General features: G+C 46.7%; 2 protein-coding genes across 6 annotated transcripts; one reads left to right on the forward strand and one right to left on the reverse strand.

Moving 5' to 3' along the window:
• The first annotated feature begins 1,557 nt into the window (after positions 1–1,557).
• PRODH2 (proline dehydrogenase 2) lies at positions 1,558–13,339 on the forward strand. Its single transcript, XM_080976229.1, has 10 exons — positions 1,558–1,841; positions 2,848–3,041; positions 7,654–7,774; positions 8,182–8,265; positions 8,377–8,457; positions 8,555–8,701; positions 8,850–9,016; positions 9,805–9,915; positions 10,710–10,798; positions 10,920–13,339. Exons 1-10 carry the CDS (start codon positions 1,590–1,592, stop codon positions 11,087–11,089), a joined length of 1,416 nt encoding a protein of 471 aa, XP_080832355.1. The 5' UTR covers positions 1,558–1,589; the 3' UTR covers positions 11,090–13,339.
• A 124-nt stretch (positions 13,340–13,463) lies between these two features.
• LOC308460215 (calcium-binding protein 5) lies at positions 13,464–27,211 on the reverse strand. Of its 5 annotated transcripts, XM_080976317.1 has the most exons (9): positions 26,938–26,954; positions 26,573–26,658; positions 25,488–25,586; positions 23,855–23,976; positions 22,163–22,193; positions 20,980–21,123; positions 17,901–18,010; positions 16,061–16,208; positions 13,464–13,879 (listed from the first exon to the last, which is right to left on the reverse strand). In XM_080976317.1, exons 4-9 carry the CDS (start codon positions 23,915–23,917, stop codon positions 13,854–13,856), a joined length of 522 nt encoding a protein of 173 aa, XP_080832443.1. In that variant the 5' UTR covers positions 23,918–23,976; positions 25,488–25,586; positions 26,573–26,658; positions 26,938–26,954; the 3' UTR covers positions 13,464–13,853. The 5 variants fall into 5 exon arrangements, with proteins under 5 accessions (XP_080832443.1, XP_080832441.1, XP_080832442.1 ...); XM_080976315.1 differs by lacking the exons at positions 26,573–26,658; positions 26,938–26,954 and adding an exon at positions 27,073–27,211; XM_080976316.1 differs by lacking the exon at positions 26,573–26,658 and having other exon boundaries at positions 26,938–27,069.
• Between the last annotated feature and the right edge of the window lie 43 nt (positions 27,212–27,254).

Genomic DNA, 27,254 nt, shown 5'->3' on the forward strand with positions numbered 1-27,254 from the left:
CATACTACCAAAAGCAGGCAAGATTCCTGCGCTAACCGGGCCTAGAGACAATCCGTTGCAGATTTCAGCAGTTTTAATGTCTCCTTAATTTCTTGTGATAGGGTTTTTTTAGTTCCATTTAAGCCTGGCTGGCCGTCCGTATTAAGCCCTTGGCTCAGCTTCTGAAGCTAAAGCATTTATTTCTCCTTATCTTGGCAGGCCTCAGCTAAATCACCTTCAGTACTTAGGGACAGAAGCTGCAAAGTCTTGCGTTGCCTCCACTCTGGGTGGACTGCATTGCCTCACTGTGGCTTGTATCTTCTGCCCTCTGCGCATTTGTAGGGCCGCCTTTGGCAGGTGACCCAGTCTTTTTTAATTAGAGTTAATAAATTCCTCAGGGAGACCTCCTAAGACACACACCTCAGTCCTGAGGGGAATGCCCAAGTCGGCCATTTTTGGACCATGTCCCAGCTACCTTGTGCTTGTGTGTTTAAGCAAAAACATTCTTCCCACCTGACATGATGAGTTTCCAGGCAGAAATGCAGAATGGCGCCACCCCACCCCACGGGGGAATTGTAGGTGGGAGTTAGGTGGTTTGTCAGAGGCTGGCTTCTGTAGGAGCAGAAATTCTCAACCCTCTTAAGGCTCAACCTTTCACAGAAACAAGACACTGGATATGTTTGTCACTCTAAACTAGGGGTTGTCATCTTGGTCCCTACTGCCCACAAGTGGGCATTTTGGGATTCTAGGTGGGCGGTAGGGGGTTCTACAGCACATGCTGAATCCTTCCATCGAGCACTGGTGGGCGGTAAGGAAATTTTACCATCAAGAAAGATGCATTAGTGGGCAGCAGGTATAAAAAGGTTGACTACCCCTGCTCTAAACCAGGCATAGGCAATCTCGGCCCTCCAGATGTTTTGAGACTACAATTCCCATCATCCCTGACCACTGGTCCTGTTAGCTAGGGATGATGGGAGTTGTAGGACCAAAACATCTGGAGGGCCGAGTTTGCCTATGCCTGCTCTAAACCATTGGCTGCCATTCTATACCAGCCTCCCCCAACCTGGTGTCCTCCAGATGCTTCGAACTACGACTCCCATAATCCCTGGCCATCATCTGGAGCTCCAAAATGTAAGTGCTGCCACGGAAGGAAGGATCATGGAGTCGCAGAACAGTAGAGGGAGGGACCCAAAGTGCCACCTAGTCCAATGCAGGAAATCACAGGTAAGGACCGATGGATTGCAAGTGTGGAATAAACGTGGTAGCATTAAAATGGCCAGTTCCACAAATCGAAGTGGTCAAGTGGGTGATCCTTAAAATAATGGGTACCCTTCAAAAGAAACGGCCTCCGATGGGATAAAACAGTTGACTGCCTTGGAGTGCAGAAGTTTAATAAGTGACTTCTCCTCCTCAGCAGTTTTTCTACCCTGCTAAGCTGCTCCCCCTCCCCCTGCCCCCACTAACCTGCTGAGGCAGCACCTTGTCGACTGGGTCTTGCACTTTTTCTCTACTTCAGCCCCCTCCCGCCAGGGTTTCCTGCTGGCCCCAAACGCTATGGGATAAGCAGCAGGTGCTACACTCTGTCCAAAGCAGTGGACGGGGCTGGCAGCATGCTGAACTGCGGGCTTCGCTTGCCGCACCGTAGGCTGGCTTCCCTCTGGGCTCCCCAAGCGGTTTCTTCGAAATCTACATCTCCCCAGCCAGCCCCCCAAGCTGCTGCGAAAGACCCCATGCCTGCCCATCTTTCCCTAAACTTGGACGATGGGAAGGTATTCCACCTGAAGAGCAACTGGGAGCTCACTCGGGGGCTGCTGGTGTTCCGGCTCTGCTCCTCCCCATGGCTGGTTCGGAAAGCGCCCACGGTGAGACCGGGGGGGGGGGGCTTGGATCGTGACCCGCTGCAGGCCACCCACCCGCTCAATCAATTCATTTCCAATCACCACCTCTAGCTTAAGGGGTGCCCCACAGTGCTCTGTTGTGGCTGGGGAGAGTGGGGTCAGTTAAGGGTCTTTGAGTCAAGCCGTGGGATGGGTCTGAACTGTATTCCAAAAGGAGTCTTGTTTCACCTTGTCTGCGACAAATTGTTGCAGCATGAAGCGTTGCTGCTCCAGAGCCCAGTCACTCAATTCCCTTCCCATTCTTGCTGGTTCTTCTTGCCCACCCCCACTCCTCCAGGAGCCAGTCAACATTTCAATAGGTGCTGAAGATTCCTAGCCCTCATTTGCAATCAGCTGCCCCTTGCCATAGGGTCCCCTCCCCCCCCCCAATATTTGTTGAACTTCTGCAAGCCTTGCGGGACTCCCCGGCCTGATGATACTGCTCTCTTGTGTGTTGATGGGACATTTTGACTCCAGAAGCACCAACACACACAAAACCAACATTAAAAATTATAGGGAACAAGCAGAAACTGCAACAAAACGGTGCAGAATGCAGCAATCCTCAGGATTCCCAGCTGCTCCATTCCACACACACACACACCCAGCATTCCAGTTTTGACTGAGCACCCTCAACCTCAGCGAGATGCTTTTGGTGGGGTGTCACTCCCACTTCAGTTTCCTCCCCCCTAAAGTTTATTGAGGTACTTCTGCAAACTGTGATTCCCCCAAGGCTACTGATATGTCCTTCCTGTGCAAGGTTGCTGTTGTTTTGGCTATGTGAGCAACGATGCTCAAAATCTGAACACTGGTAATGGAGGAAATGATTGTGCCATAAAGTTTCGATCCCACTTGATGCCCCAATTGGATCCTTAATTGGCAGGTGCACCCATTCCTTGAACACCTCTGCCATGGTCTATTTGTTAGCCTTTCGGACTCGCCGTCGATGTCTATGTAGAAGTTGTTCCATAAACCTTTAATTTCTCTCCACCAGGTCCTTTCCGTCTCCCGGCGGGTTCTGGGCCACCGACTCTGGACTTCTGTGCTCCGCCTTACGCTGTACGGACAGTTTGTTGCTGGCGAAACCCACACAGAGGTCAAGGAAACACTGCGACGGCTCCAGAACTTGGGGATCCGTCCTCTCCTTGCCGTCCCCATAGAGGAAGATGTGGGGCAAGCAAAGGAAGGGTGAGTGCTGGATGAGAAAAGTGGGGGGGGGGGCATGATTTGGACAGCCAAAGAGAAGGCTGTGCCTTGTTACTATGAGGAGAAGCATAGGCAGGCCTAGGAAACAAGTTCTCTGACAGGGGTTTAAAGGCAAGGCACATGATTTAGCTAAAACTGGTGAGAGGCAGAGGCTGGGCTGGTGGATTTGATTCAGCTTCCCACTTAGTCCTCTGTACTCGACTGACATATGATTCAAGCATAGCTCGGGACGGATTCATATCAGCACTGGATTTAGGGTGGTGCAGGCGGCTCTCTCTCACAGGGCCCCAACCCAACATTGAGAAGATCCATAATCAAGAAGATCCATTTGGGGCACCAAGTTTTGGCCTTACTACAAAAGATTACGAAAGTCTGCCCTTGCTTTGTCTTTTACCTCTGTGAGCATGTCACACTTTCTTGGCGGATAAATGAGCTAGCTAGCACTTTGTGGGGTGACCTAATGGCAATGGTGCATGTGGCCCCAGAGGATAATGATAATTTAATAATTTTTTTATTTGTACCCCACTCATTTGACTGGGTTGCCCCAGCCACTGAGAAATGATAAAAACGCAGTAAAACAACAAACATTAAAAAACCTCCCTATACCAGGGCTGCCTTCAGATGCCTTCTAAAAGTCAGATACAGTATTTGTTTATTTCCTTGACATCTGATGGGAGGCGTTCCACAGGGTGGGTGCCACTACCAAGAAGGCCCTGTGCCTGGTTCCTTGTAACCTCATAGTGAGGGAACTGCCAGAAGGTGGGGAGAAGTGCTCAAGTGCTCAAATGTCAAGTGAGGAAGCATGATTCACACATCCTTATCTGCTGCACAAAGCTGTCTTCACAACCTGTTTTTTTTATCCAGTTTGTGTTCAGGAAGTGGTTATCCAGAGGTTAGGTGCTAAGGGTAGCGATGCGCACTTTCACACACAGCAGATTGCAGCCGCTGCCAGTGCAAGATATAAATCATTCGCCCTTTTATCTCACACATGCGAAATCACCTCTTGCTGAAAATGGCAAGAAACAGCAAAACAGCCCCCTTTAAAATGCAATCTCAGAGTTTCAGAAGAGCACCGCCAGATGAGGGCCAGGCAGTCCAGATTCCTGCTTCTCACAGTAGCCAGCGCAATGCTGTCAGGCATAAAGCCTTCTCTGGCTATTCTCTGTGCTATACTGCCCCTGGGTCTGGAGGTTCTATTGAGCTGACATGATTAAGAGCTGCTCATGGACTTATCCTCCGTGAATGTGTCTGCTTTCTAAGAGCGCTTCCAGATGGAGGATTAATTTACAAATGGCTTGTTGGCAACAGCTTCTAAAAAAACTTATTGCAGAAAGGGTAAATCCAGATTAAATGGCGGGGGCGGGGAGTGCAGGCTGGCATTTTGGTCCTAAGAGTGTTGTGTGGACACTGCGAAAAAACAAAAACAAAAAACAAAAAACCTTTCATGTGTGGAAAAGCTGCCCATAATAAACAGTCCATCTGGTCACAGTTTTCCTCATTATGGTGAGATGCATTGTGTTCTTAATTTAATTATAGGAACCATTTCTAAAGGTGCATCACCTACACCTATAAATTAGCCTAGGCAAATTATGCATATCTGTGTCCTTTTTTGGTGTGAGTCGTATGTGGCTTCCCTGACTGGAAGAATTGCCATGGAAGGGAAATCTTAGCTCTGCTGCTTTGATATTAATATTTGCGTTATTTTCGTATTGATTTTGTTATACGGCATCTTTTGTTGTTGTTGTTGTTGCTTTAATATGCATTGTAAACTAGGGTTGCCATATTTCAAAAAGTGAAAATTCCGGGTGTATGTCAGCCTTATGTAAACCAACTTGGGATCAGTATTATGAATAGACTGCCTTAAAATAAATATTGAGGGTTGTAACCAATTTAGCTTCACTCAAAGTAGATGCATTGAAATTAATGGGTGTGACAGGTCCATTAAGTTCAAAGGGATTACTCTGAGTAAAAGGCTATAACAATAGTCTTAAATTAAATAGTTCATCATGCCAGCTTCAACGCTGAATGGAAGAGTAGATAATAACCTGGGCAGCACAGGGCATTGAGCTGAGGGGGCTAACAACAACAACAACATTTATATAGGTACCTACTGAGAAGATCCATTTAAATAGCAGCAGTACCAAAAGGAATGATTGTGAATTATTGTGGGGCAACCCAGTCAGATGGGTGGGGTACAAATAAAAAAGGACAGGCACCCTGTCCTTGCTCAGGGTGCCATATTGCTAAAGTCCTTCCCCAACCTGAAACTCTTTCTCCCTTCACATCTCTCACCTGTCAAAACTGCTCGTTGTGGAGATTCCATCATTTAGGCACCTGAAGATATCAGGGCTGCCATACGTCCAGATTTTCCTGGGCATTACCGGGATTTCAAAGCCAGAATTGACGTCCGGGATGGGGTGGGGAATTTCCCAAAGGCGGCGCTTTGTCCTGGATCTTAGGCAAGTCAATCGAAAAACTACGTACAACGGTTTTGGATGTTTCCTAAAAAACCGAACAATTTTGGTGGTTCCCCGGTTTTTACTTTTTGAAATCTGGTGACTCTAGATACACATTTAGGAAAAATCCTTAGCGGAAGAAACAACGTTTGATCCCCCTTTTTGATAACATCAAACAAGGTCACTATCCAGATCTGCTTCAGGCCTGAAGTGAAACACGCAGGTGCTTGACTGGGAAAGAAAACAGGTGCAAAGAGAGACACGACCATCTTTGAACTAGCCAAACAACAGATTAATTTTGTGTGATATACTAGAGTCCGTTGAAGCCAAGGCTGTATACATAGGACAGACTTAAAGCACCTTTAAAGCACATTCCTCCACCTGCCCTTGCAATGGCAGGAACTATAGTTTTTTTAAGGGAGGCAGGGATTGTAGTTCTGTGGGAGGTAGACTGCAGCTTTAAATGCACAGCGTGTTTTCAGTCCCCCTGCTGAGTTAGGCTGGCCTTGGAACGTTCTCTATAATGATTTGGTGTGTGTGTGTGTTGCTTTTCTTTTTGCTGATTTGTTAATACTGCTGCTTATTTTGCTCTCAGTCTTGGCTTAAAAGCCCTCCAACTTTTTATGATTATTGGTATTGTTAGCCACCTTGTTTATTTATTTTTAATGCTTTTCATTAACTTTTTGTTACAACACATAAACACACACACTAAGATACGGCAATTAAGAAAGAAACTAAATAGAAGGCACAAAACAAATAACAAACGTATAACCTTAAATCCGTACGCTCTTGCACGCGGACTTACGTTACTCTACTTTATATTTCCCGTTCTTATTCTTTTCTAGTAGACTTCCTACCTCCTCAAAGCGGGTCTGTTTTCCTGTTTGTTAAACAATTTCTTTCTCATTTCATCATTTGAATATTTTGAAATGGCAAAACTGATGGATACAGTTAGGGGACAGTCTAACCAAAGGTTCCAAAAAGAGTGGGGAGTGTATAGAGATTACCTAAAAAAAACAGTGTCCTCAAATCAAAACCTGGATTTGCTTTGAGTAATTTTTGCAAACCGTAATATGGTCTATAAGTAAAGTAGATGTAGAAGGGTAGACATGATTGTTAGTCACCTTAAAGCACATGACTTCCCCCAAAGAATCCTGGGAATTGTGGGTTTGTTAAGAGCTGTGGGTTGGGAACTGTAGCTCTGTAGCTTGACCTGGAGATGTCAGGATTTGAACCTAGGACCTTCTGCATGCAAGGCTCTGTCACTAAGCTAGAGTCCCTTATGGTGTGAGAAAAGGGGGCTATAACTTTTGGCCCCCACCGTGCTGCTGATCAGCAACAACTATTTCTTAAACACAAATCATCCACCCAACATTGAAGGATTTATCAAATAGACACATCTCATTTGGCCCTTTACTTCTCTTTGGGGAAACTGGCAACGAAAGCTTCAAGGGGATCATTGAACACCAGGACAGAATGAAAGTGAAAGGTGGTGAGCAGATTGGAAGGAGTTGGCCCAGGAAGGTTTTCGGAGAGTTTGAAAGTGTTGCTCTTGACGGATGTTCCCTGCTGAGTATTTTCAAGCAAAGTGGTAGTACCAGAAGGAGATTCTGCACTGACTTTGGGATAACTCAGTCGGTAGAGCATGAGACTCTTAATCTCAGAGCTGTGGGTTCAAATCCCACATTGGTCAAAAGATTCCTGTATTGTAGGGGTTGGACTAGATGACTCTCGTGGTCCTTTCCAACTCTACAATCCTATGTACTGTATATCTGAAGGAGCATCTCCACCCCCATCGTTCTACCCAGACACTGAGGTCCAGCGCCGAGGGCCTTCTGGCCGTTTCCTCACTGCGAGAAGCCAAGTTACAGGGAACCAGGCAAAGGGCTTTCTCCATAGTGGTACCTGCCCTGTGGAACGCCCTCCCACCAGATGTCAAAGAGAACAACAACTACCAGACTTTTAGAAGATATCTGAAGGCAGCCCTGTTTAGGGAAGCTTTTAATGTTTGATGCATTACTGTATTTTAATATTTTGTTGGAAGCCGCCCAGAGTGGCTGGGGAAGCCCAGCCAGATGGGTGGGGTAATAATAATAATAATAATAATAATAATAATCTATCTGCTTTGCCCCAACCAGGGAAGACTGGTATGACAAGAATGCCCAATCTATGCTTACCTGCCTGGATCTCTCTGCGGTTGGTGCCGTCAATCCCATGATGCAACTGAAGGTGACGGCGCTGATGGCAGCAGCACTCTGCGTGAGTATTGTGGGATGGCAGAGGGACTGTTGGGGCATTGGGGGCAGCAAGCTCTGAACGGATGTGTATCCTTGGTTTATGTTACATTTATGTACCACTTTATACTGAACAGAAAAATCTGAAGTGGTATTCACCACAGAATTATAAAACATAGCATGCTAAGTAATTGGGCAGCGTGGGGAGTATCATGCAATTATCCTCTTGGGCATAATGTCTTAAAAACTATTTGCTGTAAAGACTGGTGCCTCTGCTTGCTTCTCTTGCCAGCCCCCTCTCCTCCAGGATTCTACCATCTCAGTCCGTCCCTTAATTTTGATGCATGGGACCTCATTCTGGCCCAATTCTTGTGAAGGGAAGGGAGGTACCCTGCTTTTATTTTGGATTACTTTCCCCTGCTCCCTTTGCAGAAGACCATTGCCCTGCGTTTGCAAGAGCAGGAGGCAAAGTCGGACCTGAGCATCGAGAGAGTGGTGGCTGCCATGAAAGCGGAGGTGAGGAGCCTTTTCGCCACTCCCTTCCCGGGTGGATTACATTTGCTCCAAAGAGAGCTAAAACTTTATTTGACCTGTGTATTATCTCCCACTGTTCTCCTGCCCCCACAGGAACTGAACTTTGGCTGCCTGACCCAGGAAGAGAACCACCATTTCAAGAAATCATTGAGGCGGCTCAATTCTGTAGCGCAGGTACTCTAAGGGGAGGACGGAAGCAGGGGAGCCCAGCCCTGGCGATGGAGTCCATTTTGTTCTGGTTCTCATCTTCCCAACCTCTTTCCGTCTGCAGTATGCTGTGGAAAAAGGAGTCCGTGTCCTGGTGGATGCAGAATACACCTACATTAACCCCGCCCTGACGCTTGTCACCGTGGCAATGATGGCTGTCTGGAACACCCAAAAGCCATGGATCTGGAACACATACCAGGGATATCTCAAGGTGAGTTCCTCCCCCAGAAACAGTCCTCCTTCTATCCACCTTACTTCCTGGAAGTAAGGAAGGTCTGCTCTCACCTTGACAACTCAGTGGTATTGGAGGACTCCTTTCCTGTTCTACTACGGTCTTTGGCCAACTTGTCTCCCTCCAGGACACCCTGGAGCGATTGAAACAGGACATCGCCCTCACCGAGCGCTTGGGTGTCTGTTTCGGAATGAAGTTGGTCCGGGGGGCTTACCTGGAGAAAGAGCGGAAACTGGCAAAGGAAAAAGGATACCCTGATCCTGTGCAGCCCAGTTGGGAGGCTACCAACGAAAAGTGAGGAGGACTCCACCCGGTTCCACTACTCTGTGGGTCATTAATACGAGGCATGGGAAGAGAAGCTTCCTATGGTATCTTCCTTCCATTGTGTGACCTAGGATGGTCCTTTATGTGGCAGAATTGTCTATTTGAAGGGCTGCCTGGTCCAAATCTGGTTTAAAGATAAAGAACCATAAGAAGGGAGCTCAGGCGTGGCCTTGAAATTGCCCATTACTCATTAGCACACATGGACAGCAATCTGAGGTCACTGGGCTGCATACACACCATCTATTGAAAGTACCGTACTTTTCCATGTATAAGACATGGTTTTTGTTTTTTTACTAAAAAATAATGTTAAAAAGGGGGATAGTCTTATATACGGATAGTGTATAGGAGGAACATGTGATTGGTCACTGCCCCCAAAATAGAGGGTGTCTTATATACAGGGGCGAGTTATACATGGAAAAATACGGTATATTTAAAGCACAGGCTTCCCCCAAGGATCTTGGGAACTCTGCCTTGTTAAAGTTCCTGGGAATTATAGTTCTGCAAGGAGGTAAATCTACAATTCCCAGGATTCTTTGTGGGGAGACCTGTGTTTTATATGTGCGGTGTGTATGCCACTGTTATCCTCACTTGAATTAGACGCATTGCATTTTTCTATTATCAGTTATACAGTAGTGATTTTTTAATGTCCATCCATCCATATAAACCAGCCCATACAAATTTGATGCACGGTGCACCTCTCTCATTTTTTGCCCCCTCTGCTTCATTCTCTTGCCCTCTTCCTTTTTCCTGTGATCCAGTTACCAGCGCTGTTTGGATTTTGGTTTGGATCAAGTGTCTCGAGCCAGGGGAAGGTTTGAGATGATCGTGGCCACACACAACGAAGTGTCCGTGATGCACACTGTTCAAAGGTAGGGGGAATACCACAAAGGGGAAGTGAGTGGGGTTGTCTTTCTACATAACAAGCACCAGCTGCCACCAGGTCTGATGGTTTGGACATACGGGTGCTCTCTGAAAGTGGGAGCCACGGGTGGGGGGGAAAGCCTTGGGAAACTAGCTGCCTTTTATCTGGAAGGGAGACTCTCCACAACACACATAGAAACACAATTGTATGTGTAAGAATTGTGCTGCCTTTCTGACATCAGCAACCAATACTCCAATCCATATCCACCTCTCAGATCTATTTGCATGAAAGCAAGCTATATATAAGGGAAGTGGCATACTGCTATCATGACATGCCTAGGAGCAAAATATTGGTTTTCGGCATACAGAGGTAAAGAAAAATCAGCACACATCGTCTGGGCAGACAGCTGACAGCACATACATCCCTTTGGGAGGAGGACGGGGACACATTATCCAGGACGTTAGAAACCCGAGACAATAGCAGCAAAAGAAGCCCATTCACATTATGCAAAACCAGTACACAACACACACAGCCACCACTGGTTAATGTAGAAATAATACTTCCATTGTTTCTTACAGCAACCCTGTAAAGCTGACCCCCTAATATTATCCCCATATTGCAGATGAGGGCTTGAAGGTGAGGTCTAGCGGCAAGCAGCTCGTCTAAAAAAACAGCCAGCATCTTTGTGACTGAGCTGGACTCCTAGCCCTTGTAGCTTACATTATGCTGTTCACTGCTATGATACTCTCATAACTTCTCCCCAACCTGTCGCTGAAATGTGCTTGTTTTATCTCTTTTAAGGATGGCAGAGATGGGCATTGACAAGGGTGCTGGACCAGTCAGCTTTGGGCAGCTGCTGGGCATGTGCGATCAGATTTCCTTGGCCCTAGGTGAGTGTAGTGTAGACCCCGCTTCCCACAGATGCTCTCCACACCCACAGCCACTTCTGGTCCTCCTGCGATATCGTCACCTCCTTTCTCTCTCTTTTTAAAATCTTGTGCCCGAATCTAGGCCAGGCTGGTTATGCCATCTACAAATCTATCCCTTTCGGCTCTGTGGAAGAAGTAATCCCCTACTTGATCCGCCGTGCTCATGAGAACCAAAGCGTCTTACTTGGGATCCGGAAGGAGCAAGATCTGCTGCAAATGGAGCTTCGGAAACGGGTTCTGAGGCGGCCTTGAGGGAATCTAAATATCCCAAAGAACTACCCCACCTCCCAATGCTTATTCATGGAACCAGGGCCATACACTGCAATGTCTCCAGCTTACTTCTCTCATGATCTTCATGAGGGAATAAACCGCCCTCTAGGGTTACCTGGTTTCCAGCATCCCAAAGCCCTAGACTTATGGGTTGGGGCTTAGTGATGTGACGGGCTTTAGTGTTGTCAGGGTAGGACCTTGTGATATCATGGAGCCGCTAACTCTAGAAAGACAAAAACTGAACCCTGCCAAATATACGAGACAGGGGAAAGAGCCAGAAATGTGAGGCCTGGGAGGGGGGGTAGAATCAGGGGGGAAATACTGAAGTTTTTATTTTGAAGATCTCAGTGGGGGTGGGGAATGAAAGTTTAGGAAAACACACTGACAAGCAAAACTCTTATGCAATACTTTCTCTTTCAGAATAATGAGTGGTTTAATTTTTTATAACCAATTACACAGTTGCAAAGCTCCTGGATTCAAGAGTAGTAATTTGAGCTTGGCTGGTGGCCTTAAGATCTAATCTTGCTGCCCTGAGACCTTCAGCACGGATCCCAAAATCTGAGTGTCTTCAGCTCCCACTTACTGTGTGTTTTTAATCCATCTTCCCATGATATTATCCCAAATGCATAAGTATCCTGTCCTTTGTTACAAAGCGCTATCGCTTGAAATGTTGTTTCTCAAACCAGCTTTACACCAATTGGAGTCTTTAGCCATTCAGATTTGCTTCTGTTCATGTACATATCAGGGGATGTTGATGGGACAGGGGGAACATAAGAAAAGCCCTTCTGGCCAATGGCCCATCACCCTGCACCCAGAAACCTGTTCTCACAGTGGCCAACCACAAACGCCTGTAGGAAGCACCCAAGCTGGACATGAGCACAAGTCTTTTTGCTGTGCAAAGGTGTTCACACCCCAAACCACCTGCCCACCCCAAAATGTGTCAAAAGAATTCCACACAAGCAATAACTGGGTTATTTTTACTCATCAGATTTTCTGTGTTAAGGGGGAATCCAGATTAGACGTTTTAAATAAGTAAAAAGAGTACAGGCTGGCGTTTTGAAAACTGTGATTACGTGTGCCTACTGCGAAAAACATGTGTGCTGTTGCAGTGGCTCCAATCCCAGAATAAAGGCTTCTCTGCCTAGAAATGCCCTGTGTACTCCTCTCCTGACTGGCTTGGTTTGGTGCCGAGCCACACAAGGCCAAACTGCAAGCCAGGTTTGGGGGGCGGGGCGGGGGTGGAGCACAGATGGAGAAGGGTTTTATATAACAGGCTTAACCAAATTTGTGTATTAGCGAGTTGGACTCTCTGAGGAGAAGGTAGGTTAGTTGATGTTGACTCCTGCCATTGCATGGGGGTTGGACTGGGTCCTTTCCAGCTCAACCATTTCGTGATTCTCTGTGGGCAGGAATAACTGGATGACAGATCCAACAGTTATGCATTGCCCAAAGGTGCTAGACAGGGCAGATAAAATGGGGTTTTTGCAGTCGTGCCCTCCAGCGTGCTGCGATGGTAGGCAGGCTGCCTTGTTTCTCTCCGTGAAGAGAACTGGGCATCCACAATGATGGGGGGCCTGCTTGTGTTTCTGGATGGTTAGAAGTGGCAGGGAAGAGGGGTTATGACTTGGCTTAACCTAAATCGGGAGGGGTTGGGATGGGCCTTGTAGGTTTTATTAAGAGAGCTCCCCCCACTTGCTTCCCCGTAACCGCAGCACCGTCCCAGAGTGGCCTTGCGGCTGGGCTAAAAAGGGTAGCAGCCCTGAGGACCAAAAGAAAGGGCCAGAGCTAAATCTGTTTGCCCCAGAGTGACCTTGGCACATCCTTGAGGGTTTGCCCGCTGCTCCGCTTCCTCCTCTGCCACCCTCCCTGCCACTGTGATTAGGGGAATGGAGAAGTGGAAGTGCAGCAGCTGTTTCGAGCCCCATGACTTTTAATCTGCAAAGGCTCATTAGGAGGAAACAAACAGTCCTGGAGCTGCAATTCTTTGAAGGGGCTCAGATAGCCAAAGAGCCAGGAGTCTGAGCTCTTCTACTCCCTCATCCTGTGCAAAGCTAGACCCTCGTTGCTCCCCGCCCACACGATGATGATGGTGATCAAACCCAAGTGTCCCGCTTCGCCAAAGTCCTGCTTCTGGAAACCTCTGGCCTTCCTACGCAGGAGGATCCCTGCTTCCTCTTTAATCTGTTTATTCCTGCCCCATATGCTGCCCTTCTGAGCAGCGATTAAAGCGGATAAGCCGCTTTGGGCAGGGCCAGACGTGGAGCTGCCAGGGTGTTATTCTGACCTCTACGGATGCCAGCATCAGTGGGCGGCTCCAGTCGATGTGCCACAAAAAAAGCCACCCCCACGCAGATCCTGAGCGATCCTATACAAGGAAGTCTTTATTGTACATGATTGCTGGAGGGGAGGGAGAGGTAAGGCAGGGCGTTGCGCTGGGAAGTGATCTTCCGGGGTGTGTTTCAGAGGGATCAACCAAGCTGGTTGGACCAGTTGTGGGATAGATTTGATGAATGCAGCTGCCCGGTAATAAGGGATTCCTGCAGGGATTGGACCTTGCCAAGTCGGATGCTTGCCCTCCTCTTAGGGAGATGATCCAAGAACACCCCCCTGCCAACCCACCCCTTGCCCTGCTCAGTCTCTTGTGCAAACGGAGGTTTGACCTCCCCTCCCAGTTCACACTGGGATTTGATGTTGAACTCCATACATTCACATCTTCGTTGGAACCAGAGAGGGGAGGGCGACTCCATCAGCGTGACATCATCCTCACAAACTCTGTAAGGCAAACGTCAAGAAACACATCAGTGCGGCTGGGGAGAAAGGCCAGAGAGACCTGGCTTCAAATCTACAAAGACTGCTGAGTGCTCCCTTGTCCTGACCTACCTCACAGGGCTGTTGTGCTTATCCAAAGGGAGATAAATGGCTGTGAATGCCACCGCCTGCTCCTTGGAGATAAATGTGTAATTCACATGTAAAATAATGATGCCCTGGTTGCCAATTTGCTACTGGGCCAGGTTCAGGTCTTTTGTGTTAATACACAAAGTCCTGAACAACTTTAAGGACACCCAGATTCCATTCTCTCCACTTTGATCACTGAGACCTTCGGATGGGCACTCTCGGTGGTCCTCCATGCCCCCAGGATTTGGCCAACATTTACCAGGGTTTAGTGCCGCAGGCCCTGTCCTGTGGGACTACTTGCTCATGGAAGGTCAGCTGGAGTCATTCCTGCCTTCTTGTCTTTCAAAACTTGTATTATTCAGACACGCCTTTGATATTTTATTCAGATATTATTGATGTTTTTACTGCTGCTATTTGTAGTTATTTCAATTTAGTAAGAAGATAAACCTGTGCTGGACATGCACATGATATTATTCAACTGTTTTGGGTGTATCGTTATTTGTTTCATGTTCTGTTTTGTGTAGCGCTGAATTTAATTATCTTTTGAAGTTCTCAAAATATCTGTTTTTAACTACCTTCTATCAATAATTCAAATCATTGGACTAGATGACTTGGGGTCCCTTTCAGCTCTACAGTTCTATGATTCTACGAAATGTTGCTGCATTTTGTAAACGGCTTAGAGGTTCCATTAACATGGAGCTGTACGCAAATTTTGTTAAATAAATGGAATGAAGAAGGATGAGGGAGCATGAGACGGGGGCAGCCCTGGCCTGAGACCCTATAGAGAGTTTGCCTGCTGGACTAGGCAATATTGGCCTGGATGGACAAATAGTTTGGCTTTGGTATAAGGCATGCTCCTATGCTTGCTAAAGGCTGGCTATTGTGCCCTTTTTGGCTGGCAGTGAGCAGTCTTAAACAAATGAGTTACCAGTGCAATCCAAACTGGGCAACAAGGTAAGTCTGGGGAAATTCCACTTTTACATTTGCTGCTTCACCTGAATCATTTAGGTTACTTGTGCTGGAAGTTGGTTGTGCTGTCGTAGTAGCCTGAAATATCCCCAGAATCTGTATTCTGAAATGACCTAGGTCCCGTTACCTAAGGATATAAAGAGGAGGCCGCTGGATCAAGCCAGTGGTTTGCTTAGTCCAGCATCCTGTTCTCAGTGGTCAGCCTATGAGAAGGCCACAAACAGAACCTGAGCTCAACAGCACTCTCCCAGAATGGTATCCAGAAGCATTAAAGGTAAAGGTAAAAGGACCCCTGAACGGTTAAGTCCAGTCAAAGGAGACTATAGGGTTGCAGCGCTCATCTCGCTTTCAGGCTGAGGGAGCTGGCATTTGTCTACAGACAGCTTTCCAGGTCATGTGGCCAGTATGACTTAAATCACTTCTGGCACAACAGGACACCGTGACGGAAACCAGAGTGCACAGAAACGCCATTTACCTTCCTGCCACAGCAGTACCTAATTATCTACTTGCACTTGCGTGTTTTAAAACTGCTAGGTTGGCAGGAGCTGGGACAGAGTGATGGGAGCTGACCCCATTGTGGGGATTCGAACCACTGACCTTCTGATCAGCAAGCCCAAGAGGCTCAGTAGTTTAGACCACAGCGCCACCTGCATCCCTCCAGAAGCATTACTGCCTCCGACAGTGGAGGGAGAACATAGCATTCAGGGTCATTAAGTCTTGCCTGGTGTGTTTGGACAACTCCCACATTGTGGTATCTAGTGCCTGCTTATTAAATTAGTACCACAACCACCCTGCCAATGGGGCTGCAATCCAAAAACAGGGCAGGTGGAGCAGGCACTAGATTTCTGGTTTCCCCACCACCAGCAGCCCGTTTTGACAGGTGGGCTGTGTACTACCATCTCTATGCAACTGGAGCAATCCAATAACTCTCTAACCCTATTATCCAAGCCTATTTAAGCCTATATCTTTTCAGCCTGTGCTCCTAAATCCCATCTCCCCAGACCTTTAAAGCTTTTAACCTCTCACCTTGTATCCCGATAAGCCTATAATCTCTTTCCATCAATCCTATATTCCCCTACTGCATCTCACCCTCAAAATCCACCGTCCCGTCTCCATTGACGTCGGCTTCCTTCACCACATCAGCAATCTCCCGGGACGTCAGGCGCTCGCCCATCAGCCTCTGCATGGCCTGGTACAACTCATCCAGAGTGATCTCGCCATCCCCGTTGGTGTCAAACTGGAAACGGGGAGAGGCATGGTAGTTAGTTGCAGTGAGAGTCAGCATCCTTAATCTGAATAGGAGCAAGAGGGCGAAGCTTAATGGCAGGAGATGCAGGACAGATGAGAGGAAGTACCTCTTCATGCAGTGGGTCGTTAGTATATGGAACTCATTGCCACAAGATGCAGTGGCGGCCAGTTAACCTGATCCCATAGGATCTATCAATGGCTATTTGTCAGGGTTAATGATAGGAGAGAAATCCAATTCAGTTTGCGTTTAAAAGGTGAACTGTTCTCATTCACGCATACCAAAAAAATAAGGAAACCGAAACGCAACCATCTTTTACAAGTCACATTTCCCCAAATTTTGCAATGCCAGCCAAGAAATGTGTGCCGAAATGCACACACGAGGGTAAAGTGTGCATAGAGAAGCACATGTCAGTGAAAAATAATGGAGGAAAAATGCATTAAGGAAATATAAATATTAGTGAAATATTAGTGTTGTCCAAAAAAAAAAGGAAGTGTGCCAAAAGGATTTGCACCAAAAGGTTGATGTATTTTCATGAAAACTGGAAAAAAAAGTAGAACCTCCAGGTCCAGATGCAGTACACCTCTGAAAACCACAAGATAAGCAGCAGCAGTGTAGGCTTTTGCCTTCCTGCCCTGCTTGTGGTCATCCGGTGGGTCACCATAGTAAGTAGAACACTGAATTAGATGAGAGTGGCCACTTATGGACCACCAAAAAAAGTGGACACAGCTGTGAGTAAAATTCCGGTGTGGTAACATATGTATAAAAGCAAATTGATAAATAATAATTATTTAAATACAAATACAGTACACCTCATGATGTGTGCGACCAGGTAACTTGTGTGCCTGTCTATCTGCTTCCAGATGCTAACTGTTCATGAGTAAATTAAAGGATCTTTCTCTCCCTTAAATCAGACGTGGACCAGACAGTCCTTCAAATAAAGGAACCCTTTAAATAGAGGACTGTTCCCCTGACAGCGCTTCCAGCAGAGGACTTCTGTAAAGTAGGAGAGATTGTCTAGACCTTGGGTCTGATCCAGAAAGTTTATTCCTCTTTCTTCTCTTATTTTTTTATGGAACTAGCAAGGTTGGCAGAGAAGGGATAGTCATGGGGAGTGCTACGTCCCATCCCCAGCTTTTTTGGTGGTGGGGGGGTCGATGTTGTCTAGTTGGGGAATGAGAAGTTGGGGAATGAGAGGTGTTCAATTTTCTGGGAGGGAAAGGGGACATATGACAAGCTGGGATAAGTGAATCTGTACATTTCAGTGTCTCTCAGTTTCTCATTTTCCTAGTCTTAACCACTTCTCCACATTTCCGTATCAGATTGTGGAGCTGGGAATTAAGTCATCGTGAAAATCCACCAGCATTCTAGTATGAATTTCTTCTAATGTGCATATTTACCTATGTAATTTTGCCCAATATACACATTTTTGCAAATCCATTTTCCCAAACAGAATGCACTTTCATATTTCATTTCCACTAACAAATGCATTTTTAACACTAATCCGGGGAAGTGCGGGTTCTGAAGGGATGGCTGCTTGTGCATTGCTGCGGAAAGCGCGGTAGATTTGTTAGATTTGCCTTTGAATGAGAACGGAATCAGATTTCTGCCCCACCCCTGAGAACAAGAAACAAGGCTGAAAGAAAGAACTCCAAAGCCCTGTCCAATCCCAGCCCATCTTACCTCCTTGAAGGCATCCCTCATTTCCTGAAGTCCGATCATGCCCGCCGTCTCTGCCAGCAGCTTTGGGGTCATCATCTCCACAAAGTCCTCGAAATCCACGCGCCCTCCAACTGCAGTGACCACAGTCAGGTTAATTTCTTAGAAGGCTCAGATATCTTGGTTTTCCCTTCAAGTTTCCTTACATATCCCTGATCAGCAGCCGGGTTTGGGCTGCATATACAGCATACGTTTAAAGCGCATGATTTCCCCCTAAGAATCCTGGGAATGTAGTTTGCTAAGGGTGCTGGGGATTGTAGCTCTGTGAGGGGTAGACTACTGTTCCCAGAATTCTTTGGGGGAAGTCATGTGCTTTACAACCTAATATACTAAAAAATTCAAACTAAACTAAAGAGATTAGATAGATGATGATAGATAGATAGATAGATAGATAGATAGATAGATAGATAGATAACACTGGGCAACAATTTTTTACTTTTTGAATGTTGTTTCGATTTCTACAACTGATTTTGGGTATTTTTGCACTGCTGAATCAGGAAATGGCATCCGTTTCTCTCCATCAAGTCAGGTTTACTGTAAACTGAATGGTGGGCATTGATAAAGGTAAGTACACGTAAATCGCATGTTGCTTCACCATTTTTCAAACTTCAGGGCTTGAACTTCCGTTTCTTGGAACTCCTGGAATGCTCAGCGGCAGGGAGGTCTCTCTTCAGAGTCCAACAGTAGTCAGCCAGCAACTGCGTCCCAGCGACCCTGATACCTGGTCTCCATCTCTTTCATGTCCTGATGGAATCTCTCCCCCTGCTCATTGCTCATTGAACCCAGGTTCTCAGGAAACCGGTCCATATGTGAAAATAGGTAGTGCATCTTGACGCTCATGTTGCAGCCCAGGTTTCTGAAAGCAGTCAGCATGTTGTTGACAAGTTCTGCGTAGTTTCTGGCCTTATTGTTGCCAAGAAAGTTCTTCACTACCAGAACAAATGCCTTCCACGCTTCCAGTTCCACTTCGTTCATTGAGTTTCTGAACTCTGGATCTCTGATGAGCTGATGGATCTGAGGACCGTCAAAGATGCCAGCTTTCAACTTCTCCATGGTCAATCCTGGAAAAGCCTGGCACAAGTAAGTGAAGCAGTCACCATCCTTGTCCAGAGCCTTGGTGAACTGCTTGATTAAGCCGAGCTTGATGTGCAGTGGTGGGAAGAGTATTCTGTCTCTGTCCACCAAAGGGTCATTGATGACGTTCCTTTTTTTGCAAGGCACCAATTCCTCCCGCACAGGCCAGTCCTTCTTCGTGTAATGCTGAGCATGGTCCCTACTATCCCACATGCACAGAAAACATGGGTACTTGGTGAAGCCAGACTGTTGTCCCAACAAAAAGTTCACCATCTTCAGGTCAACACAAATAAACCACTTATGCTGATCATAACCAATTTTCTCCAGCACATACTTCACCGCTTCATAGTTCTCCTTCAGTGTACTCGAGTGAGCCAGGGGTATAGAGGCAAACTGCTTCCGTTGTGTAGCAGAACACATTTCAGTGATCGCTTGCTGCTGTCAATGAACAGTCTCCAATCTTTGGGTTCGTACTGTGGCACTCCAAGCTTGAGCAGAAGCTGCGCAATATCTGCACAGTACACCAAGTCCTTCTCTTCCGAGAAAAAACGGAGGTTTTATGACTTCAAACTGATCCCTTTTCGACATAATCACCCAGAACTATCGGACCTGAATACTTCTTGTCATTAAAATAATCATTTCCAATCAAAACAATTATTCGACATGGCATTTTACCCCCACCAACTTCTTCTAAAATGCTCCACACAAGTGCACATGTGAACAAAAGCGTAACAAACCGACATGTGGCCATAGCTCAAAAACTTGGCCTGATTGAGCAAAACCAATTTGATTTTTGGATTCAGCGCATCAGATTCGTCCTAAATCAACTGAAAAAACACAGACAACAAATTTGTTGTTGACCAGTGTAATAGATAGATAGATATCTCAAAAGGGGGGGGGGGGAACAAAAGAGAAAAAGAAAGTAAGATACATTAATAATAATCCTCATAAGATTATCATATGATCCTCATAAAACACAAAATTATAAACATAACCCTCAGTCAACATTTTACCTTAAGCTTCACACATATGGAGAGTTGAATCCTCCCACCAGGGAGAGCTTCTCCTTCCTCAGTCTCTCACCCTGAGAAAAGCCACTTTGACCTGCTTCTCATACAGGTCAGCTCCTTGTATGTATCTTCATCTCTCTCTCTCTCTCTCTCTCTCTCTCTCTCTCTCTCTCTCTCTCTCTCTGACACACACACACACACACACACACACCTAGTTAATGCTACTGGAGAGCCACCAGAAATCAAACATCACACAAGAAACCCAATCCGAAAGAAAAATAAATAAGAGGGGGGGCAAGAAAGCAGAGAAAGATAAAAAAAGAGATACCTTTGGTTCCCTAACTGCCAATTGTGTATATAACCATTATTCAGAGTATTTAACATATATACTCCAGAATCATTCTAGCCATGAATAATATCTAGTTACTGTGTTGTTGTTGTTGTTTTTCATCCTGTGGGATTGTCTTTTCCCAAAGTTGGTTGGAGGCCTGTGGAGGGGGCAGACTTTTGGGCCTGTGCTTTCTAGGCACGGGACAAGCAGAATCGTGGATGAGCCTTAAGTCCAGCCACTGCATCACACAGGAAGCTGCCTCACGGCTGCCTACCACCGGCTCCACACAAACCTCTTTTCCCTCTGAAATGGCAGACAAGTCAAGGGCTGGTTGAATCCCAGGCAAGCTGACAGTGGCCATCCTTTACGTTAGAGCCCGTTGGAGACCCAAGAAGTGATACCAGGACTCCTGCCCATCGTCAGCCTTCCTCAACCTGATGCCCTCAATATGCTTTGGACTACAATTCCCAGCAGCCCTTGCTTTGTATTGTTCATGGTAAGAGATTATGGGAGTTGTAGTCCAAGACCTTTGGAGGGCCGCCAGCTGAGGAAGGCTGCCTTGTATCTTCAGTCCAGCACCATTCTTTATTGAAATATTCAACCTAGTCCTCGGAGACCAGGCACTTACGATTCATGTTGATCTGCTGCGACAGTTCAATAAGCTCCATCTCAGTTGGCATGTACCCCATTGTCCTCATGAGGTTGCCCAAATCTTTGCAGCTGATATAGCCGTCCTTGTCCTTGTCAAACTCATCGAAGGCCTCACGGAGCTCTGTTTTTGCAAAACAGGAGCAGCAAGAGTAGCAGCAAGGGTAGCAATAATAACTGAGTAAAGAAAACCTCTGTGTCAGTGGTTTTCCAGGTTTTTACCTCAGGGAACACTTCCTCTGGAAGGCCTGCTAAGGAACCCTCTAGCACCTGCTGTGGAGTTTCAACATGTTCTAGAAGATTCTGGGTATGTTTTAAGGCAAGGGTATAAAGGCAAGCCGTGGCCCTCTACATATTGCTGGACTACAGCTCCCATCATCCCTGACCATTAGTCATGCTGGCTGGGGCTGATGAGAGCTGTTTTCCATTAATAAGATGGAGGGCCGCAGGTTCCTCATCCCTTTCTTAAGGCCTCACCATCATTCCTCATGAACTGGGTGTGCAATCCATATCCCCTATGGCTAGGGATGGGCGCATCTGTCTATTTCACTTTCCCCCAGTTTTTTATTTTTCCGAACAGTTCTCCACCTTTTCTCATCAGTTTGCCATTTTGTGCTTTTAAAAGGTCCTCGAGAAAATTCACCAGCATTTTAGTGTGAAATTCAGGTAATTTCAAGTGCGAATTTCACGTGATATACACAGTTTTAATGAAATGTGGATCAACATAAACATTTCTGCAAAGCGATTTCCCATGATATATGTCATTTTCACCAATATATGCATTTTTATGCACACTTTACCCTAAAATATTTTTGTAAACATTATTTAGCTGAGGAACTACACTGCAAAATTCAGAGACGTGTGACTTATAAAGGAAGGCTGTGTTTCGGTTTGCTTGTTGTTGCGGAAAGTGCAAATTATGTAGGTTTGCCTTTAAATGCAAACTGGATTGAATTTCTCCCTCATCTATGCCTATATTACACTCCAGAGGAAGGTCAGTCATGGTTGGGAAACTCTCTTTATGGGAAGCTCAAACCTTACTGATCTTCCCATCAAAGAATCCCTCATAATCTTCCAAAGCAACTCAGAATTTCCCAGAACAATTAAAAACAACAACCCCAAAGCTGCTGCTCAAAAGTATCACAAATGCCCATCCTACTTACCTTCGATTTCGTCTGCTCCCAGTTCCCGCTCCTGTAAGGCAGATGTAAAGTCATTCATAGTGATACAGGCACATAGGAAGGAGGGAAATGAAGAAGTCTTGGTTCACAGTCCTCAACCTCACTAGAAACTACTCCTTCCTCCAGAGCTGTAGAAAACAAGACCCCCAAAACCCTATTGCCAAACCGATCTCTCCGCCCAACCCTTCCCAACGCCCAAACAAAGGCTCCTCTTCCCTAAGGCCAATCGAAATAATTGCATCGCGCTGTCAAAAACACAGCAATGCTCCCGTTGAGTTGACAGCTCAATATTTACAGGCACACAGAAGGACAAAGTGGATCCAGCAATGAACTGGAACGCTGCCCAGAATGACAGAGCCAGTGATCACTGTGAGATGGAGGAACGGAGAAGTGGGGCGCCGGGGAGAGAGAAACCCTACACAATCCTAAAACTCAGTGACAAAACCCAGGAGGCGCAGAGCCCATGGAGGAGCAACGATGTAGCTGCAGATGTTTGGAGAGAGAGAAAGGCTGAGACCACCTCACTGTGCTTTCTGATTCACAGAGACCCTTCCTCAAAACTTCAAGCAAGTACAACCGAGGGTGAGTCCATGAGCTGGCAGCAGCTGAGTGCCTTGAGGATCACTAGAGATGCGTACACACCATATAGTTAAAGTACATTTCCCTCCCCGTAAGGAATCCCGGGAGCTGTTGTTTATTAAGGGTACTGGGCTCTCTCAGAGGTAAACTACAGTTCTCAGGTTTGGGGGAAGGCACGCTTTAAATGCACACCAAGATATCATAATCTCCTCCACTACTGAGCCTGGGGTGGGACAGATAATTCATACTAAGGGGGAGGGAATTAGGAGATGGTTCACAGGACCCAGTCCCAGATATTTTACCTTAGACTCCCTGCCCCCAATCTCCTGCCCCTTCCTTATTATAACCTTTAAAAAACAAAAGTTTGCTCACAAGATGACTGGGCGTGCTGCACCTGACAGTGCCAACAAGAGCCTCAGACACCCCCAACCATGTTAATTTGCCCGGCAGTTAATTTGTGCCCCCGTGGCCCTGTGCACTGAGTGTTTTAGTTCCTACCCAACGCCCCTGAGGCCAGCTTAGCCCCCAACTGCCTTTCTCTTGCATACTTTCCCAGCATTCAGAGACTCAGCCAGGTTATCTATTTGGCTGTGGTGGTGACAGAGAATAGGTTGTGAGAGGGGTGCTCCCACAGGACACGCATACATTTCCCATCATGTCATTTTGACCGAAAAGTTGGGGTATGTTTTGGAAACCATCTAATAAAAAGGAAAAAAATACGAAAACCCTGCCTGCCAGAGGCAAAAGGGGAACGAGAGATGGCAGCATATAAGATGTGACGCCTCTTTCAAACCAACATTCTAGAAGTTAAATCGAGCCCATAGAATTCCATCTCCCTCTTGCTTCTCTAATGCACTAGACTTTTCCTCCCGGTACCTGGGTCCTCCAGAACACCATAAACTGCAAGCAGCCTTCATGGAGCTGAGTCTGGAATCCGGCGGGCTCCTCATCCCACCGGGTCCCACTTTTGGTTAATTTCCCTTGCAGAGGAAAATGGAAACTCAGCTTTGGCTGAGCGTTCCAGACCCTTTGCCCTGCCCACCTGGGCTGCTGCTCCCTCTTGCCCAGTCCACCCCCCCCCCACAATGGCCATACCCCCTGTTTCTCAGCAATCCCCTTGCGCAGGAAGATGCAGGCTGGTCCCAGGGTGTTCTGCATGGCGCTGAGTGGTGCGTGTCCTGGTCACCCTCCGTATGGTCCTTCTGACGCCTTGTCCCCTTTAGCAGAAGAAGAGATGGCTCTTATGGATGAGGATGTTTTATAGAGAGGAAAGGGGATTATCTCTCCCCCCTCACTTCTGATCCTCACCCCTGCTGTCCAGGCCTTTTTGTTCTCCTCCTGGCTGTGGTATCGGCAAAATAAATCCCTCCTCCCCTCCCCAGATTAACATCTGCCGCATGGTAAGAGCTGGCAGCCAGGACTCCTCAGGCTGGGCAGAGGAGCCAGAAGGGTCCAGAGAGTAATGGGATGGGGTGCACGGTTCTGATGCGGCTGTCTGGGAAAGAGGGAGCGGGATTTAGTGGCAGATTTGATCCAGAACTCTTGCTGGGTCCTTCTGGGACACCGGAGGCTCCTCCTGATGATCGATTAATTTGTTTATTTGTTCTGATTTGCTTGCTGGGTGGCCATAGGGCAACGAGCGTTCATCTTACATTCACCCTGATTTGCTCAAAGAGTGTTTATATGCCTTCCCATTAATCAGCCATTCATATTAGACTTTGCCATTCATTTTCCTGTCACTTTCCTAACTGCAAAAGTCTGATTTTTTATTTGTTTAAAAAGTGGATTTGTTGCTCTAAGGCACCAGAGTGTTTTAATCCACTTCAATTGCACAAACCTAAATTTCCCAGTACTGTAAGTGCTTGGATCCCTCCCACAGAAAACTGACAGTCTGGAGGCACCCCAAGGGCCAGTGAGTTAGGCTGCCAGCACGCCATGCTTTGAAGCACATTGCTTCCCCCCAGAGAATCGTGGGGGCAGTACTTTACACCCCACAGAGCAACAATTCTCAGCACCTTTAAACAACTACAGTTCCTGGATTCTTTGGGGAGGGTTGATGTGCCTTAAAGGTATTACACACAGAGAGAGAGACAGAGAGAGGGGGGGGGAGAGAGAGACTAGATTTCTGTGTAATTATAGTGCAGCGGGTTCTTTAGGGCAGCCATGTTATTTTATACAGTTAGAGCTAGAGTGCTTCGGGTGGGTTCAGGGGGACCCCCCCCCCTTTCCCTGCCCACTTCCTTGGATATCTTTTCGCACAGGTTCTGCCTGTCACTGGAATGGGGAGATGGGATCAGGTTCACCTGTAGTGTACCTGGGTTAAGATGCAGCAGCTGTCTCTAGTAGGAAAAAAAAAGGTTGTGAACCCAGTCTCTCTGTGTGTGTGTGTGTGTGTGTGTGTGTAAGATACTATAAAGTATCTTTATAGAGGTATGGAGTGTGGTGGATGAAGAGCATTGGTGGATAGGATAGGAAAATAAAGAGCATTTGTCTTTTTAAAATGTAAAGAGTTTCTTGTTTTGATATGTATGTTTGTTTGTTTGTTTGTTTGAGTTTGTTTCTACAAGTGGGAGTTGTGCTGAGATATAATCCTCACCAGACAGGCAATGCCTTGTAAGGAACAGCATGGAAAATGAAACTAGAACTAGGGACTGAAGCAATGCAGGGACTGCATTAGTGCGATTGTTAGGCATGTTGTATAGTCACTTTCAGGCAGTAAAAGAGTTACCGTTCATCTACAGCAGACTCTGGCATTCATTAAACAGCAGCAGCAGCGGCAGAGGCATCCAGTCAGGTATCAGGTGTGCCACACAATTCAGTCTGTTGCCTAGTGCATGAAATACGAGTCAAATGACCCCCATCTATTTTAATTGATGCATTAATTAATAAATAAATTAGGCCTGCAATTTTCTTAAATTAATTGACTTGCGCTAAGAACTGGATGGGCAAAAGAGCTGCCCCGGTTCTTCATAAATTAATTGTTAAATTGTTATATATATATATATATATATATATATATATATATATTGTTGTTTTAGGCAGGTGCTGGCTGCAAGAACTAGATGGCAGCCATAATTTTTAGAAGAGACATTTTGCAGTCTCCCATACAAAGGACGGAACTTTTCCAGGACAGGGAGTGAGTAGGGAGCAGAAGCAAATTTAATACCCCAAGTAAGTAAAATAATAACTGTAAGTATATAACTAGCCAGTGTTTTTTCCCCCTGGGGGGATGCAGGCAGAGCCATAGCTAGGTGATCTTGCGCCCCGGCAGAACCGTCCAGATTCGCCCCCTAGCCACAGACAAATTAGCTCTTCTTTCTGCCTCTCATTCAACCCCCCCATTCAATTCACCCTCTATTTAAAAACCATTTCTGATGAGGCAATAATCAATATTTATATCTATTGACATATTTTTAGCCAATTTTGTGCCCGCCCCCCATTGCCAGCACCCCTGGTGGGGGCCCACCTCACCACCCCCTAGCTACAGCCCTGGACACAGGGGTATGCCTGCCCCTAAACATTTTGTGAATCTTTGTACTTTTGTCCATTTACTGTATTTATTTCCCCCGATTTGAACTATAAAATGGTGATTTTCTTGAGTCAAAATGAGAGTACCCCTAAACATTTTTTTTAGGGGGGGGGAAGCACTGTAACTAGCTAATATTTCTGCTCAATCTTGTCACTTAGCAGAGATGAGATATTGATAGACCTGACCTCTGAGCAACTTGGGTTGTGTAAACATATCACAACATCCACAGTAGAACAAAATCAGCTCAGTCCATCAAAGGCCTGTAGAGGAAGGTGAGTATTTACCTGGCCTAAAAAGAAGTCAGTGAAGGCGCCAGGCAGACCCCACTGGAGAGAGGGTTCCACAGACAGGGGCCACAACTGAAAAGGACCTAGAATCACAGAACTGGTGACTTCGAAGGAACCCCGAGTCATTTAGCTCACCCCACCCCAGTGCAGGAATCCTGCCCACAGCCATCCCTGAGTGGACTTGAACCACCAACCTTCTGGTTAACAGCCAGGCACACTGACCCATCTCCCTCTGAGCCTCCCTTAGAGGAGGGAGCAGGAGACAGGCCTCAGATGAAGATCTAGGGGCCCAGGCAGGCTCCGCTCACATCTCCTTCCCACTCCATGGACAAAAGCCAACTGAATTGTTGCTTGAATCTTACTTTAATGGCGGTGGCGCTGTACTTGTGGGGTGTAGGCTGGCTTGGAAGACGTGTAGGCAACATGACACAAACACTGCTGGGTGATCCCAGTGGCCCCTTCCAACTCCACAATTCTACCATTCTGTCTTCCCACACCTGGTCTGCCGCCTGAGAACACCTCGTTCTGGCCAGGGGCCAGGCCATTGCTGTCCAAAGGGGAGGAGAAAGTGGGATGGTGGGACATTGGGGGCCCTGCTCTCTTTGAGAACCTTTGGCTTCCCCTCGCGGCTGCCACGGCAACCAGGTGGGTTCTTCTTCCTTCTCCCTCATTGGTTGCT

Source organism: Podarcis pityusensis (assembly GCF_964106645.2).
Source record: "Podarcis pityusensis genome assembly, chromosome: 13".
Taxonomy (NCBI): Eukaryota; Metazoa; Chordata; class Lepidosauria; order Squamata; family Lacertidae; genus Podarcis; species Podarcis pityusensis.